This window comes from Pangasianodon hypophthalmus, chromosome 5 (assembly GCF_027358585.1).
Source record: "Pangasianodon hypophthalmus isolate fPanHyp1 chromosome 5, fPanHyp1.pri, whole genome shotgun sequence".
In the NCBI taxonomy this organism is placed as follows: domain Eukaryota; kingdom Metazoa; phylum Chordata; class Actinopteri; order Siluriformes; family Pangasiidae; genus Pangasianodon; species Pangasianodon hypophthalmus.
In genome coordinates this window covers 31661457-31681607 of record NC_069714.1, presented here as the reverse complement: position 1 = coordinate 31681607, position 20151 = coordinate 31661457, and the positions used below count along the sequence as shown (strand labels likewise).

Here is a 20151-nt window from a genome sequence, read left to right as displayed (position 1 = left end):
AAAATTATTATTATTTGGACTCTGTAAATGTGTTTATGTGTGAGTTATAGCACAGCCATCATATACAGTCCACCATAAGTATTGGCACCCTGCATGAAAAATGAACAAACATGATTCTCTATGACATATATTTCAGAGTGGCTGAATGTTCTGGGTTAAAAGTATTGGCACCCCTACAGTTCTTACTGTAATGTTTTGTAGACGATCTTGCTCCACTCCTCCATGCAGAACATTTCAAGTACTTTGTAAAAGTTTGTGTTTTGTTGAGACGTCTCTAGAACACTTGAAGTTTCTCGTCTGTTTAACATTCCTCTTAACGCTAAAGAAGTTTAGATTTTTCTACACCGCTTTTATACTTAGGCCTAAGTGCAGAATAAATTGCCTCATTTCCAAGAATTTTTGGTGCCAAAATTTTACTCTGATCTTCTCACTTTGATCTAAAATGATCCTGGAACTTCATGATGCTATCAATCTTCACAAGAATTATAAAAACAGCCCCAAAGTATCACTGATCCTTTCTCTCTCTGTGTGTGTGTGTGTGTGTGTGTGTGTGTGTGTGTGTGTGTGGACCCCCAAACCACAAGTCATATACACTCCACTACAGATACGCTAGAGCCCTGACATATCAGATTAACACACACAGTGCAGGTAGTAATTAGTGTGATTAGATCAGATCTGAGGGTTTTATGAGCAGCTTGATGTGAAAAAACACTGATTAAAGACCAAACACACCACAACATCTTTAAAAACACACAACACCTCTAAACACACACCACAACACCTCTAAACACACACACAACACCTCTAAACACACACCACAACACCTCTAAACACATACACAACATCTCTAAACACACACAACACCTCTAAACACAAACACCTCTAAACACACACCACAACACCTCTAAACACACACAACACCTCTAAACACATACACAACACCTCTAAACACACACAACACCTCTAAACACATACACAACACCTCTAAACACACACACAACACCTCTAAACACACACCACAACACCTCTAAACACACACACAACACCTCTAAACACACACCACAACACCTCTAAACACATACACAACATCTCTAAACACACACACAACACCTCTAAACACAAACACCTCTAAACACACACCACAACACCTCTAAACATACACACAACAACACCTCTAAACACACACCACAATACCTCTAAACACACACCACAATACCTCTAAACACACACCACAACACCTCTAAACACACACAACACCTCTAAACACATACACAACACCTCTAAACACACACAACACCTCTAAACACATACACAACACCTCTAAACACATACACAACATCTCTAAACACACACCACAACACCTCTAAACACACACAACACCTCTAAACACATACACAACACCTCTAAACACACACAACACCTCTAAACACATACAGAACACCTCTAACACAAACACCTCTAAACACATACACAACACCTCTAAACACACACCACAACACCTCTAAACACATACACAACACCTCTAAACACAAGCACCTCTAAACACATACACAACACCTCTAAACACATACACAACACCTCTAAACACACACCACAATACCTCTAAACACACACCACAATACCTCTAAACACACACCACAACACCTCTAAACACATACCACAACACCTCTAAACACACACAACACCTCTAAACACATACACAACACCTCTAAACACATACACACCACAATACCTCTAAACACACACCACAACACCTCTAAACACACACACAACACCTCTAAACACAAACACCTCTAAACACACACCACAACACCTCTAAACATACACACAACAACACCTCTAAACACACACCACAATACCTCTAAACACACACCACAATACCTCTAAACACACACCACAACACCTCTAAACACACACAACACCTCTAAACACATACACAACACCTCTAAACACACACAACACCTCTAAACACATACACAACACCTCTAAACACATACACAACATCTCTAAACACACACCACAACACCTCTAAACACACACAACACCTCTAAACACATACACAACACCTCTAAACACACACAACACCTCTAAACACATACAGAACACCTCTAAACACAAACACCTCTAAACACATACACAACACCTCTAAACACACACCACAACACCTCTAAACACATACACAACACCTCTAAACACAAGCACCTCTAAACACATACACAACACCTCTAAACACATACACAACACCTCTAAACACCACCACAATACCTCTAAACACACACCACAATACCTCTAACACACACCACAACACCTCTAAACACATACCACAACACCTCTAAACACACACAACACCTCTAAACACACACAACACCTCTAAACACATACACAACACCTCTAAACACATACACACCACAATACCTCTAAACACACACCACAACACCTCTAAACACACACACAACACCTCTAACACACACCAACACCTCTAAACACACACAACACCTCTAAACACATACACAACACCTCTAAACACACACCACAACACCTCTAAACACACACCACAATACCTCTAAACACACACCACAACAGCTCTAAACACATACACAACACCTCTAACACACACAACACCTCTAACACACACAACACCTCTAACACAACCACCACCTCTAACACACACAACACCTCTAAACACACACCACATACCTCTAACACATACACACACCTCTACACAAACACCTCTAAACACACACCACACACCTCTAAACACACACCACAACACCTCTAAACACACACCACAACACCTCTAAACATACACAACGCCTCTAAACACAAACACCTCTAAACACATACACAACAACTTTAAACACATACACCACACATTTAACACAAACACCTCTAAACACATACACAACACCTCTAAACACAAACAACAACACCTCTAAACACAAACACCTCTAAACACACACACAACACCTCTAAACACAAACACCTCTAACCACACACCACAACACCTCTAACCACACACAACACCTCTAAACACACACAACACCTTTAAACACAAACACCTCTAAACACAAACACCACCTCTAAACACATACTACAACACCTCTAAACACACACAACACCTTTAAACACAAAACACCTCTAAACACAAACACAAACACCTCTAAACACATACACAACACCTCTAAACACACACAACACCTCTAACACACACCACAACACCTCTAAACACACACAACACCTCTAAACACAAACAACACCTCTAAACACATACCACAACACCTCTAAACACACACAACACCTCTAAACACATACACAACACCTTTCAACACAAACACCTCTAAACACAAACACCACCTCTAAACACACACAACACCTCTAAACACATACCACAACACCTCTAAACACACAACACAACACCTCTAAACACACACCACAATACATCTAAACACACACAACACCTCTAAACACAAACACAACAACACCTCTAAGCACACATCACAACACCTCTAAACACAAACACCTCTAAACACACACACAACACCTCTAAACACAAACACCTCTAACCACACACCACAACACCTCTAACCACACACAACACCTCTAAACACACACAACACCTTTAAACACAAACACCTCTAAACACAAACACCACCTCTAAACACATACTACAACACCTCTAAACACACACAACACCTCTAAACACAAACACAACAACACCTCTAAGCACACACCACAACACCTGTAAACACAAACAACACCTCTAAACACACACAACACCTCTAAACACGCACCACAATACATCTAAACGCATACACAACACCTCTAAACACAAACACAACACCTCTAAGCAGACACCACAACACCTCTAAACACAAACACCTCTAAACACACACCACAACACCTCTAAACACACACACAACACCTCTAAACACAAACACCTCTAAACACACACACAACACCTCTAAACACAAACACCTCTAAACACACACACAACACCACTAAACACACACAACACCTCTAAACACACACCACAACACCACTAAACACAAACACCTCTAAACACAAACAACACCTCTAAACACAAACAACACCTCTAAACACAAACAACATCTCTAAACACCACACCTCTAAACACAAATAACATCTCTAAACACCACACCTCTAAACACAAACAACACCTCTAAACACCACACCTCTAAACACAAACAACACCTCTAAACACGCACCACAATACATCTAAACACATACACAACACCTCTAAACGCACACCACAACACCTCTAAACACATACACAACACCTCTAAACACATACACAACACCTGTAAACACATACAAAACACCTCTAAACACACACAACACCTCTAAACACGCACCACAATACCTCTAAACACACACAACACCTCTAAACACGCACCACAATACATCTAAACACACACAACACCTCTAAACACAAACACAAACAACACCTCTAAACACACACAACACCTCTAAACACGCACCACAATACATCTAAACACATACACAACACCTCTAAGCACACACCACAACACCTCTAAACACATACAAAACACCTCTAAACACGCACCACAATACCTCTAAACACAAACAACACCTCTAAACACGCACCACACCTCTAAACACACACAACACCACCTCTACACATGCACCACACCTCTAAACACACACAACACCTCTAAACACACACACAACACCTCTAAACACACACCACAATACATCTAAACATACACAACACCTTTAAACACACACCACACCTCTAAACACACACACAACAACACCTCTAAACACACACAATACATCTAAACACATACACAACACCTCTAAACACAAACACAAACAACACCTCTAAACACACACAACAACACCTCGAAACACGCACCACAATACATCTAAACATACACAACACCTTTAAACACCCAACACCTCTAAACACACACACAACAACACCTCTAAACACACACACAACAACACCTCTAAACACACACAACACCTCTAAACACACACAACACCTCTAAACACGCACCACAATACATCTAAACACATACACAACACCTCTAAACACAAACACAAACAACACCTCTAAACACACACAACAACACCTCGAAACACGCACCACAATACATCTAAACATACACAACACCTTTAAACACACAACACCTCTAAACACACACACAACAACACCTCTAAACACACACACAACAACACCTCTAAACACACACAACACCTCTAAACACACACAACACCTCTAAACACGCACCACAATACATCTAAACACATACACAACACCTCTAAACACAAACACAAACAACACCTCTAAACACACACAACACCTCTAAACACAAACAACACCTCTAAACACACACCACAACACCTCTAAACACACACCACAATACATCTAAACATACACAACACCTTTAAACACCCAACACCTCTAAACACACAACACCTCTAAACACACACACAACAACACCTCTAAACACACAACACCTCTAAACACACACAACACCTCTAAACACACACACAACAACACCTCTAAACACACACAACACCTCTAAACACACACACAACAACACCTCTAAACACACACAACACCTCTAAACACACACAACACCTCTAAACACAAACACCTCTAAACACACACAACACCACTAAACACAAACACCTCTAAACACACACCACAACAACTCTAAACACACACCACACCTCTAAACACAAACAACACATCTAAATACAAACAACACCTCTAAACAAATACAAAACACCTCTAAACACACACACAACACCACTAAACACGCACCACAATACTTCTAAACACAAACAACACCTCTAAACACACACAACACCTCTAAACACACACAACACCACCTCTAAACATGCGCCACACCTCTAAACACAAATAACACCTTTAAACACCACACCTCTAAACACAAACAACACCTCTAAACATGCACCACAATACATCTAAACACATACACAACACCTCTAAACACACACCACAACACCTCTAAACACATACACAACACCTGTAAAAACATACAAAACACCTCTAAACACACACAACACCTCTAAACATGCACCACAATACCTCTAAACACAAACAACACCTCTAAACACACACCACACCTCTAAACACACACCACACCTCTAAACACAAACAACACCTCTAAACACGCACCACAATACATCTAAACACACACAACACCTCTAAACACAAACACAAACAACACCTCTAAACACACACAACACCTCTAAACACGCACCACAATACATCTAAACACACACAACACCTCTAAACACAAACACAAACAACACCTCTAAACACACACAACACCTCTAAACACGCACCACAATACATCTAAACACATACACAACACCTCTAAGCACACACCACAACACCTCTAAACACATACAAAACACCTCTAAACACGCACCACAATACCTCTAAACACAAACAACACCTCTAAACACGCACCACACCTCTAAACACACACAACACCACCTCTAAACATGCACCACACCTCTAAACACACACAACACCTCTAAACACACAAACAACACCTCTAAACACACACACACAACACCTCTAAACACACACCACAATACATCTAAACATACACAACACCTTTAAACACACACCACACCTCTAAACACACAACACCTCTAAACACACACACAACAACACCTCTAAACACACACAATACATCTAAACACATACACAACACCTCTAAACACACACAACAACACCTCTAAACACACACCACAATACATCTAAGCACACACCACAACACCTCTAAACACATACACCATACCTCTAAACACAAACAACACCTCTAAACACACACCACAATACCTCTAAACACACACCACAACACCTCTAAAAACACACACAACACCTCTAAACACACACACAACAACACCTCTAAACACGAACAACACCTCTAAACACACACCACAACACCTCTAAACACACACAACACCTCTAAACACATACACAACACCTCTAAACACATACACAACATCTCTAAACACACACCACAACACCTCTAAACACAAACACCTCTAAACACACACAATACCTCTAAACACATACACAACATCTCTAAACACACACAACACCTCTAAACACATACACAACACCTCTAAACACACACAACACCTCTAAACACATACACAACACCTCTAAACACATACACAACATCTCTAAACACATACACAACATCTCTAAACACACACCACAACACCTCTAAACACAAACACCTCTAAACACACACAACACCTCTAAACACATACACAACATCTCTAAACACACACCACAACACCTCTAAACACAAACACAACACCTCTAAACACACACAACACCTCTAAACACATACACAACATCTCTAAACACACACCACAACACCTCTAAACACAAACACCTCTATACACACACAACACCTCTAAACACATACACAACAACACCTCTAAACACAAACAACACCTCTAAACACACACAACACCTCTAAGCACACACCTCAACACCTCTAAACACACACACAACACCTCTAAACACATACAACACCTCTAAACACACACAACAACACCTCTAAACATACACAACACCTCTAAACACACACAACACCTCTAAACACACACACAACACCTCTAAACACAAACAACACCTCTAAACACACACAACACCTCTAAGCACACACCTCAACACCTCTAAACACACACACAACACCTCTAAACACATACAACACCTCTAAACACACACAACACCTCTAAACACACACCACAACACCTCTAAACACACACACAACACCTCTAAACACACACAACACCTCTAAACACACACACAACACCTCTAAACACAAACAAACCTCTAAACACACACAACAACACCTCTAAACATACACAACACCTCTAAACACACACAACACCTCTAAACACACACCACACCTCTAAACACACACACAACACCTCTAAACACACACCACAACACCTCTAAACACACACAACACCTCTAAACACACACAACACCTCTAAACACAAACAAACCTCTAAACACACACAACAACACCTCTAAACATACACAACACCTCTAAACACATACAACACCTCTAAACACACACAACACCTCTAAACACACACCACAACACCTCTAAACACACACACAACACCTCTAAACACACACAACACCTCTAAACACACACACAACACCTCTAAACACAAACAAACCTCTAAACACACACAACAACACCTCTAAACATACACAACACCTCTAAACACACACAACACCTCTAAACACACACCACACCTCTAAACACACACCACACCTCTAAACACACACCACAACACCTCTAAACACACACCACACCTCTAAACACACACCACCCCAAACTGTCTCACTGTCCAAATCTGTCTCACCCTCCATAACTATCTCATCATCTGATTCTGTCCCACTGTCTTTTATATTAAAACAGAAATAAGTTTGATTTTTGGTTTCATTTCACTTGTCTTTCTGATTGAACATTTAAATATCTGCAGTTAAAGTTGGCTGCTGAGAGAATTAGTGCGTTTGGATCAGAGTACGAGGAGCTGTACGCAAATAAATTAAATACTACCACTCTTATAACTACTACTACTAATACATTTGACATACAATAAACATATGTTTTTCAATTTTAACCAATTTTCTGTTATTGTTTAAGGATATTTTTATTGTCTGTGTGTAGCCTGGCAAGATAATAATAATAATAATAATAATAATAATAATAATAATCTGTCATTTTCGGTAAGTGCTTTATCTTGATCAGGGTGGCAGTGGAGTTTATTCCGGGAAGACTGGGCGTGAAGCAGGAATACAACACGACACACACACACCCACACACACACACTGATTCACAGCTAGGGGCAATTTAGCGTAACACATCCACCTATCTGCATGGTATCTGGGAGGTAGGAAGAAGCTGGAGAACCTGGTGGAAACCCACAGAAACTGCACACAGACAGAAACCTGAGCTCAGGATCGAACCTGGAGCTGTGAGGGAAAACTCTGTCCACTACACCACTGTGCAACCCAACAAACAAACAAACAAACAAGGAAATAATTAAATAATAAGAATTATAACAATAAAACAGAATATAATACTAATAATAATAATAAAATAATACAAATGTTCTCTTCCATTAAAACTCATCTTTAGAAGTCCTGCTCACCATTTTTACTCATCTGTAACCTAAAATTGTTGTTTTGAGAAAAAAAAATGCATTTTCCACCTTTAAATGACAGTCCCTTCCCTGCACACTGAATTGTACATCATTTTAATTTTTAATGAATTGATAGATAAATAGATAAATAAATAAATAAATAAATAAGTAAATAAGTAATTGCTAATGTACATCAATCCATTTTGGTGCACAAAGGCCTTAACCCGACTGTGGCTCTGAAGAATTTCCTACTTCCTGTATTTCTTTGCTTTGGATGTTGTTCATCTGGATTTGATCTTAGACCTCTCAGACACATCATGATCTAAATGCTAACAGGATTTGTAACTCTTTAACCCGTATGTATGTCTAAAAATCATGGTTCTGTCTCAAATCAAAATGCTTAACGCTAATGTTTTGCATTATGACTACGTTCTGCTCACGTCGTCAATCAGCGTGATCCGGAAATCAGCTCGTGCAGAAAACCGGCTCGTGTAAACACACATTCTTCTAAGCAAGGTTGAGAGAATAAGAAGATTTATTTCTGTCCATTAGCATGCTTCGTTTACGTTTCTCCATCGCTGCTACCGTATCTGTAGCTGTCCTGTGAGTTTGCTGTCCTCCTTTTGGTAGATTTTAGACGAGGGCCGTAGCAGCGCTCACTCTCTGAGACTTTAATCAGAAGTTTCTCACACTGACACAGCTTTGTCGTTGACTGTCTTTCGTCGCAGTGACAGTAACTCACATCACCTTATGTGCTCTAAGACTACGAATCTTAACTCACAGCCAAAAAAAATCCTTTATGAGGTGCGATTTATGTTGTACAGTGTAACACAGAAAGTGAACACAGGATTAAAAGGTGAAGGACAGCATGAGACTTAGCCAGAGCAACAGTTCTTTCATGAGGGATGTATATATGACACATATATACATATACACATATGACTGTAGTAGGTAAAACACGTGTGTGTGTGTGGGTGGGTGTGTGTGTGAGACTGATCAGAGGAAATGTAGTGATCCTGTCCGTTTATCTCATTGATCAGAGACGAGGAGACAAGACAGTCCCATCATGCTTTGCTTCTGGCTGAGTGACAGGCTTTCATTACGCCTGTGTGTTTTACTACCAGCAGGCAAAGACACAGCCTGGAACATTCCGCACCATGCACTGTGTGTGTGTGTGTGTGCGTGTGTGTGCAAAGTGATCCCCCATTCAAATACGCAGCAGCTGAATTAGGAGCTTCTCTTAATAAATATATCGCCTGTGTGGGGTTTTAGAGGCTGTCATTCTCTCTCTCTCTCTCTCTCTCTGTCTATCTCTCTTTCCCTCTTCATTCCTTCCTCAGTCTCTGGCTACGCAAGGACGAATTCCTGGAAAAATCAGAGCCTGCACCGACTTGCCGAACACAAAGGGAGTGTGTTCCTGCTCTAAACAACACCTTTTCCCTTTCAGATGAGTAGCAGGGACAGAGAGAGAGACAGATAGAGAGAGACAGACAAATAGAGAGACAGACCCACAAGGCGTGTTTGAGGCCAGTGGAAGGAAGATGTGAGACTCTATGTAGTGTTGATATAAATATTTAAACTTAAATTCAATACCAGATTTAGTTTCAGTATTTAGAGATCATTATAATGATATGATTATACGACACTGACATACACAGAGGCCACACCTCCCTTACTGTGACTGACAGAGTTCCCGCCTCCTTCACCTCCTTCACTGAGACTGACTGACACAAAGGCCACACCTCCTTCAGTTATACTGAAAAAATATAGAGGCCACACCTCCTTTACCTGCTTCACTGTGACTGGCACACAGAGGCCACACCTCCTTTACCTCCATCATTGTGACTGGCACACAGAGGCCACACCTCCTTTACCTCCTTCACTGTGACTGACACACAGAGGCCACACCTCCTTTACCTCCTTCACTGTGACTGACAAACAGAGGCCACACCTCCTTTATCTCCTTCACTGTGACTGACACACAGAGGCCACACCTCCTTTACCTCCATCATTGTGATTGGCAAACAGAGGCCACACCTCCTTTACCTCCATCATTGTGACTGGAACACAGAGGCCACACCTCCTTTACCTCCTTCACTGTGACTGACACACAGAGGCCACACCTCCTTTACCTGCTTCATTGTGACTGGCACACAGAGGCCACACCTCCTTTACCTCCTTCACTGTGACTGACACACAGAGGCCACACCTCCTTTACCTCCATCACTGTGACTGGCACACAGAGGCCACACCTCCTTTACCTCCATCACTGTGACTGGCACACAGAGGCCACACCTCCTTTACCTCCATCACTGTGACTGGCACACAGAGGCCACACCTCCTTTACCTCCTTCACTGTGACTGACACACAGAGGCCACACCTCCTTTACCTCCATCACTGTGACTGGCACACAGAGGCCACACCTCCTTTACCTCCATCACTGTGACTGACACACAGAGGCCACACCTCCTTTACTTCCATCACTGTGACTGGCACACAGAGGCCACACCTCCTTTACCTCCATCACTGTGACTGGCACACAGAGGCCACACCTCCTTTACCTCCATCACTGTGACTGGCACACAGAGGCCACACCTCCTTTACCTCCTTCACTGTGACTGACACACAGAGGCCACACCTCCTTTACCTCCATCACTGTGACTGGCACACAGAGGCCACACCTCCTTTACCTCCATCACTGTGACTGGCACACAGAGGCCACACCTCCTTTACCTCCATCACTGTGACTGGCACACAGAGGCCACACCTCCTTTACCTGCTTCACTGTGACTGACACACAGAGGCCACACCTCCTTTACCTGCTTCACTGTGACTGACACACAGAGGCCACACCTCCTTTACCTGCTTCACTGTGACTGACACACAGAGGCCACTCCTCCTTTACCTGCTTCACTGTGACTGACACACAGAGGCCACACCTCCTTTACCTGCTTCACTGTGACTGACACACAGAGGCCACACCTCCTTTACCTGCTTCACTGTGACTGACACACAGAGGCCACTCCTCCTTTACCTGCTTCACTGTGACTGACACACAGAGGCCACACCTCCTTTACCTGCTTCACTGTGACTGACACACAGAGGCCACACCTCCTTTACCTCCATCACTGTGACTGACACACAGAGGCCACACCTCCTTTACCTGCTTCACTGTGACTGACACACAGAGGCCACACCTCCTTTACCTCCATCACTGTGACTGGCACACAGAGGCCACACCTCCTTTACCTCCTTCACTGTGACTGGCACACAGAGGCCACACCTCCTTTACCTCCATCACTGTGACTGACACACAGAGGCCACACCTCCTTTACCTCCATCACTGTGACTGGCACACAGAGGCCACACCTCCTTTACCTCCTTCACTGTGACTGGCACACAGAGGCCACACCTCCTTTACCTCCATCACTGTGACTGACACACAGAGGCCACACCTCCTTTACCTCCATCACTGTGACTGGCACACAGAGGCCACACCTCCTTTACCTCCTTCACTGTGACTGACACACAGAGGCCACACCTCCTTTACCTCCATCACTGTGACTGACACACAGAGGCCACACTTCCTTTACCTGCTTCACTGTGACTGACAGGCAATAATTGCCATGAATTTTTCTCTTTTAAAATCTGTGATTCATATCTGTGATACATTTTGCTTTGACACACAGCTATCCAACATGTGGCATCTGTCATGTGGCAAAAAAAAGAGGCATGTCAAAAAAAAACTTCAAGCTCTCTTATGTCTGAGAGGAGATGTAGCTTAGAGGATACCATGAACACACACCCGGAGCAGTGGGCAGCCTTTTTTGTTGCGGCGCCTGGGGAGCAGTTGGAGGTTCGGTGCCTTGCTCAAGGGTCTCACCTCAGTGGTGGTATTGAGGGTGGGAGAGAGCGCTGGTCAGTCACTCCCCCACCTACAATCCCTGCTGGACCTGAGACTCAAACCCACGACCTTCAGGTTCACCTTCGGGCTGCAAGTCCGAGTCTCTAACCATTAGGCCACGACTGCCCCAAGAAGATGTGGCTGAGAGTGGTGGGGTCAAGAGGAGTGTGGTTGAGAGGGGTGTGGTTAAGAGGAAGCATGGATGAGAAGGGGGTGTGGCTGAGAGGAAACATGGATGAGAAGGGGGTGTGGCTGAGAGGGGGGTAGTTGAAAAGAAGCATGGATATGAAGGAGGTGTTTCTGAGAGGGGGTGTGGCTGAGAGCAGGTGTGGTTGAGAGGAAGCATGGATGAGAAGGGGGTGTGGCTGAGGTGGGTGTGGTTAAGAGGAAGCATGGATGAGAAGGGGCGTGGCTGAGAGGAGTGTGGTTGTGAGAAGGGGATTCTGGTAGTTCCCTCATCTAGGTTTATTCTATTACACAGTTAATCTCATTTTCATAACAAAACAAAAAGTATGAAAATGCATTTGAGACGTGTCCAGTGTGGACCAACTGACGTCTTGACATGACCAGTGTGAGTTTGTGGTTAAAGTACAGATCATAGTCATAGTATGTATAGTCACAACGACATGAATATTTGTAATTAGACAAACATTGATTGGATGGATTTATGTTTGACATTTTGTTATGTAGCTAGCTAGCTCAAGCTAACTTTGCTTCAGACAGTATATTAGCACCAGCATAGCACCAACATTTTATATGAGATTATTCGTATAGTTTGTGCAAATGTTTGGGCAAATTTGTGCACTGATGGGAATCGGTCAGTGTTTCTATCCTACGAGCTACAACACCATGTACAGTACTGCTCTTGTCATTACGATAACATTGAGCGTCATCGCAGAGGCATGATTATGAGTTCTAAAGGTCTGCGATACTGTAGAAGATGAAACCATAATCCAAAGCACAGCAGACGTTTTATTTCAACTTTCAACACAAGTGAGGAAACTTGCAGTGTGGACTGAACACTCATTCCTACAGAACGACAGAGATATTCGGTAACTCCCATTGGCACTGAGCCAAAAACAATATGGCCTCTGAAACAAATCAGAAAATAACGTCATATAATAATAGTCTACTGCAGCTTTGGAAAATGTAACCTCCGTCCAGGAAAATAATAAGTAAGAGACACCTGTTATTTTTTATTCTTTTTTTTTTTTTCTACTGGAACATCAGGACCCCGGGTGTCATGCAGTTTTACACTCCCTGAAATGAAGAGAGCGGAGAGAGCAGTCGTAAATTCAGTGAGTTTCTGTGAATTTTAATGCATGTGATAATGTAAAGGTCAAAACTAAATCATATGACTACATTTTTAAAAATGATATTTCTCATACGAATCGCCATGCCTTGGCTGAGAACAGTAGAGATAAGTAAATAATAAAACACTCTAAGTTGTGCTGTTACAGTAAAACAATCAACAGTGGTGTGGTGTGATAAAGCTGAGTTACTGTTACCACCCAGAAGCTCCTATAACTGAACGTCCCCAAGCGCTCTGATACCACAGCAATTTAGCCTCGATTACAATGGGTTATTTTTAAAGAACATGTCATAAAAAAAACCTATCAATTTATAGTTACGTTTAAGCGTTCCCTCACCAGCGTCCCTTTTTTCTCTCTTTTGAAGTTAATAAGACAAAAAAACATAGCTCGTCATGTCACAGAAAAACCACAAAGCGTAAACTCCTCTGTCCTGAAAATGTTGAAAAACTTAAAGTTACAGCTTTACCTCTGACTGTTACAAAGCGCTGACACTGGAGACTCCTTCCATCAATGTTAAATAAACATCTCCTTACAGAAAACTTCACCATATCAATGATTTCTTAAATCCATTTATTATTAGTGGAGCGTGCGCTGTACACGTCTCTGTCAACGAGCTGTTACTATAGAAACGATAACGTATCAGAACGTGAGCTGCTCGTACTGTATTACTTTAATTAACAGCAGGAGAACACTAAGCACATGTAGAAGGAGAGAACTGGCTGGATGTTGGCAATCAATTGAACTTCCTCAGGGTTCTTTCACATCGATGCGAGGTGGTCTCTGTCCGCTTCTAAGTGAACTGAGAAAAAGTGATTTGACTATGAATCAACTCACTGCAGGAAGTCAATCAGAAATACGGTGTTTTTTTGTAGATTTTTTTGTGAATTGCAAGACGCAAAAAATGCTGGATGCAACACACAAAATGTTTTAGACTATTTATTTATTTATTTACAGTCCTCTCTGAAAGGATTGGAATGGCAAAGCCAATTCTTTTCTTTTTGCTATGCATTGAAGACATTTGGGTTTGGTGGCAGACTACCCAATTTTTAGGTGCATCAATCCTGCGACCCACTGACATCACCAAACTGCTGCATTCTTCTTTTGTGCTGCTTTTCCAGCGCAGCTTCTTTCAGTTGTTGTTAGTTTTGGGGGGTTTCTCCCTTCAGTCTCCTCTTCAGGAGGTGAAATGCTGCTCAGTTGGGTTAAGGTCTGCTGATGGACTTGGCCAGTCTAAAACTTTCCACTTTTCCCCCTGATGAAGTGCTTTGTTGTGTTGCAGTGTGTTTTGGGTCGTTGTCTTGCTGCATGATGAAGATTGGATGCATTTCTCTGTAAATTAGCAGACAGAATGTTTCTGTAGATTTCTGAATTCATTCTGCTGCTACCATCATGAGCTCCATCATCAATAAAGATTAGTGAGTCTGTTCCAGAAGCAGCCATGCAAGCCCAAGCCATGACACTACCTCCACCATGCTTGAACAATGAGCTTGTATGTTTTGGATCATGAGCAGATCCTTTCTTTCTCCACACTTTGGTCTTTCCATCACTTTGGTAGAGGTTCATCTTGGTTCCAGATGTGGCTCATCTCTGTATTTCTCTGTGAATTTCAGTCTGGCCTTCTGACTCTTACTGGTGATGAGAGGTTTGTATCTTGTGGTGTGGCCTCTATATTTCTGCTCTTGAAGTCTTCTTCAAAAAGTGGATTGTGATACCTTCACCCCTGCCCTGTGGAGGTTGTTGGTGATGTCACTGACTGTTGTTTTTGGGTTTTCATGCAAAGCTCTCACAATGTTTCTGTCATCAACTGCTGTTGTTTAGCTTGGCTGACTTGTTCAATGTCTGGTTGTTAGTACACCACTGGTTTCTTTCTTTTTCAGGACAAACAACAAATGCAGTCTTCACAGGTGAAATCCAGAGCTCACACCAAGAGTAGACATTCAGAGCTATTAAACGGTTAAACAATCAGTCTAACAGGACACACCTGGGCATCAAGAAACACCTGTCAGTCACATGTTCACATGTTTTTGATCACTTGAACATGGGTGGCTTCAAACCAAAGGTGCCATTTTCTATGTTGTTTAACACGTCTAGATGTAGGTATCAGGAAATGAAAGCTGGAATTCTGATCTATCATCTCATATTCATCTCAAACCCAAATGTCTTCATTTTACAGCAAAAAGAAAAGAATTGGCCTTGCTCTTACAATACTTTTGGAGGAGACTGTAAAGGTCTAATCATTTATTTCCTTTTTCTGTTTCCATATTTCTGAGCAATGTATATGAGTTTCACGAGGATGTTTTCAGCCCTGAACACTGCTCAGGGCTCAGATTTTTTGCGTTGTGGTTTGTTTAATTATGTGCAACATAAAGCAACTAGCGAAAGAACCAAAAGAATTCAATTTTTCTCTGAATAGGTATGAGTGCATTAATAGCATTAATATGCTTTGTCACATATGGATTGCTAAATATTTTATGGCATTTACAGTGCAATTAAATGACAGGTGGGAAATACCTTACTGGCTTTAAATAAGTATCTAAATGATACTATAGGCCCAAGCCCCAACTTCTCGTGCCTTAGGATTACTCCAAGGAATTCACCAACGCCATTGTATAAAATGCAAAATGTCACAACTTTAACATCACTAGATGTAGGTTCTGTGAATTTTGCAGTCATCATGTTTTTCAAGGTTACGCTTACATCAGTTTCACTGCAGAATTGTGTTGTTTCTTTGGCTCAGATTGGATCTGTCTATGTTGAGGGTTCACATTACCCTTGAATGACTCTGAAATATCTGTCTTTAATGTGAACACATCTGTCCTCTGAAATGCCCCACATGCGCACAGCAGTTTTTCAGGCAGTTGTTTTGAACACTACTTAGTTTCAGTTCCCCCAATTTTGCTTGATTTAATTATTCAAATATCAATAAATCATCAATTTCCACATTTTCTCACTGGATATAATCACTACTGATGCTGGATAATGACACTGACAGTGGTAGAGTATGTGCATCCACAAGGGAAAAAGCCACATGAATCCTAATCTGACCACTTATCAGATATGTACCTAATCTCAGACCACATACAAAAGTGTCTCAAGTCTGATTTGAAAAAAACACAGTCTGCATCCACACAGTCCTGAAAAAATCAGACCTATGTCATGTTAAATCAGAAAATCTGATTCGTGTCACTTCAATCTGGTAATTTAAACAAAGATTCTCTTGCACTCAACATCCACATTGTTTTGATTTTATGAGATTCAGTTTCCTTCTCTTGAGGAAAATATAGCAGTGACTTTGTTGAATTGAATACAAGAAATGCTATTTTAATTTTTAAAAACTGTAATTTTTAAACATTTATGACTTTAAACAGGAGCTCATGGGAATTCCTGCAAATAGGCAATTGTGGGTCTGAATATCAAAATACAAAAACATAGATAGTAGTATGAGCAGTGTCAATTTGCTTAAGGTAGGTGAATGTGATCTAAAATCAATGATAAAAATGAATAGAAGGTTTGAAAACAAAACTGCCATCATGCCAGTGCATAATAAAAGCTCTATGTATTAAATAACTGAAGAATATAATAGTAATAAAAAACAATAAAAATAAAAGGGTGTTTACATATTGCTGTTTTACACAAGAAAAAAGATTAAACACTAGAGTACAATGTGCATAGTTCTCATATTCAAAGTGCTTTGGACAGAATATTCCAGAGACATCTCATTCTGTTAGTAGTCGCCATGTTATTGTGTATAAATAGAAGTCTTTGTTCTTTGTCTTGATGCTGTGCATTCTTCACACTGCCACAACAAATATTTTCTCCCCAAGTCCCTCAGTGTTTGTTTTTACTCCATTAGAACATGCATGTAGGAACATACGCATGTTTTTAATGCCTGGCAGAACCAATACTGCATTCTGCATCATCACTGGTGACTCTAGGCCTGTACTTGGACTGCAAGGGTTTAGAGTCAGAGTTGAAAATTAACTATCAAACAAATAAACATTGGTGTTTTGAAGTTCATTCTAAGGAGAAGAGTACAGTTTAACTTTGAAGTATTAAAACGTCTATTTACTCTCAGTTCTCCTGCAGAACCTTCTAGAAAAAATCAGGATCTGCAAAGGAGTCAGTGATCTAGAATTTGAACAGTACAAGTTCTAGTATTTCCACTTGGAATGTCAGTCAGCACTGGAAATTCTCCATGTAGTGAAGTAGACTTTGAGAACTTTAAGTAGTTTTTTTCCCCTAGATTTTCATCTAGATAAGTCAGGTTGGTAAAGCTCTATTAGAAGATTCAGTGTTCTAGAGCTCCACTGGGTGAGTCTGTGTTTTAGAACTTAAGCAGAAGATGTTTTAGAGTTATGTAGAACATCAAGTGAAGAGTCCATCTTTGGTCATCCCTCTGCAGAAGTCACATTCTGTAACAGCAAGAAGTCAGTTCACAGTCTAGATTCTCCACCTACTGAGTCACTGTTATTGAATCTCCATTAGGTAAGTCAATACTCTAGAACTTCTTCAGAAGAGTGTGCATTTTAGATCATTCTGCAAGTAAGCCACTTGTGGAATATCATGTCAGTGATCTTGATTCAGCACCTTAAGAGTTCTTTAACCAAGCAGTCCAGATTTTTCACCAGCTCAGTTAATGACTTGGAACTTCAACAGTCCCCAGCTGAGATATTTGTAAAAGTAAATCAAAAAATCATGTTCATAAAAGTGAGTCAGCATTCAAAAATATCCACCAGCTGAGTCAGTGTGGAAAAGCTCCATCAGAACATGTAGTGTATAGAATGTTTGAAAGGGAAGTCTAGAACTTAAGCAGAAGTATCTGGATTTGATTGTTACTCTGCCACAAGCCAGCCTATATACGTTCTAGATTCTCCAATTGATCAATTAGTAAAATGGAACTCTATCAAGACAGGATACAATCCAACAAAATCCTCAGCATTCTAGATTCCCCTGCAAGAGAATGGTTTATCTAGACCAAACAACAGAACAGTTCACATCTAATGAATCCTCTGTAGGTAAATCATGTTCTGGAACAGTCCATGTTCTAGATTCTCCACCTGATGAGGCAGTAATCTGGAACTCCATCAGGAGAGTACACAATTGAAGTTCTGTAGCAAGACAGTCAATGTCCCCAAGCAGACAAGCCAGGTAATCTGCAAACATCAACTGGACAATGTAGTTCTAGATTGCCCACCAGGTAAGAACTTAGTGACAGAGGCTGAGTTCCTTGCGGACTGAACACTTTTTACACTGGACGACGCAACACCAGTGGAACCGACAGAGGCAGTTCTCCTCCAGAACGACAACTTCGTCTCGATACCCTCTCTCACAGCACAGTAGGTCACAGCCACTCACGTCCAATGCTGTGCTGTTGCAAGTTCTCCCCCTGGTCCCTGGAGAACCCGTCTTCCTGTTTGGAAGACAGAAGTCAGGCGACTCAGCCGAATAGATCAGATCCTGTTTATCTGGTGCTTTTATGTTCTGGCCGACAGGAATCAGTGTCTTTCCATCATTGCCTCCCATCACCTTTGATGCGCCATTGAAGCGCTCTAGAAGACGGTCGCCCACTTCCCGGAACCGTGGCAACTTCTTCCAGCAGGTACGCAGTGTGCAGGAACCTGACAGCCCATGACATTTGCATTCAGTCCTCATGTAGTTCTTCACTGCCTGCAGTTAAACACACACACACAGATTAAAGCGATAAAAGACGATGCACTTCAGAA

General features: G+C 41.5%; 1 protein-coding gene across 1 annotated transcript in view; it reads right to left on the bottom strand.

Moving 5' to 3' along the window:
* Positions 1-14405: 14405 nt before the first annotated feature.
* wnt6b (wingless-type MMTV integration site family, member 6b) overlaps positions 14406-20151 on the bottom strand; it is a 30402-nt gene continuing 24656 nt past the window's right edge. Inside the window, exon 4 of the mRNA XM_026909789.3 lies at positions 14406-20095. Coding sequence (XP_026765590.2) covers positions 19634-20095 — 462 coding nt within the window. The 3' untranslated portion in view covers positions 14406-19633. The remainder of the gene's footprint in view (positions 20096-20151) is intronic.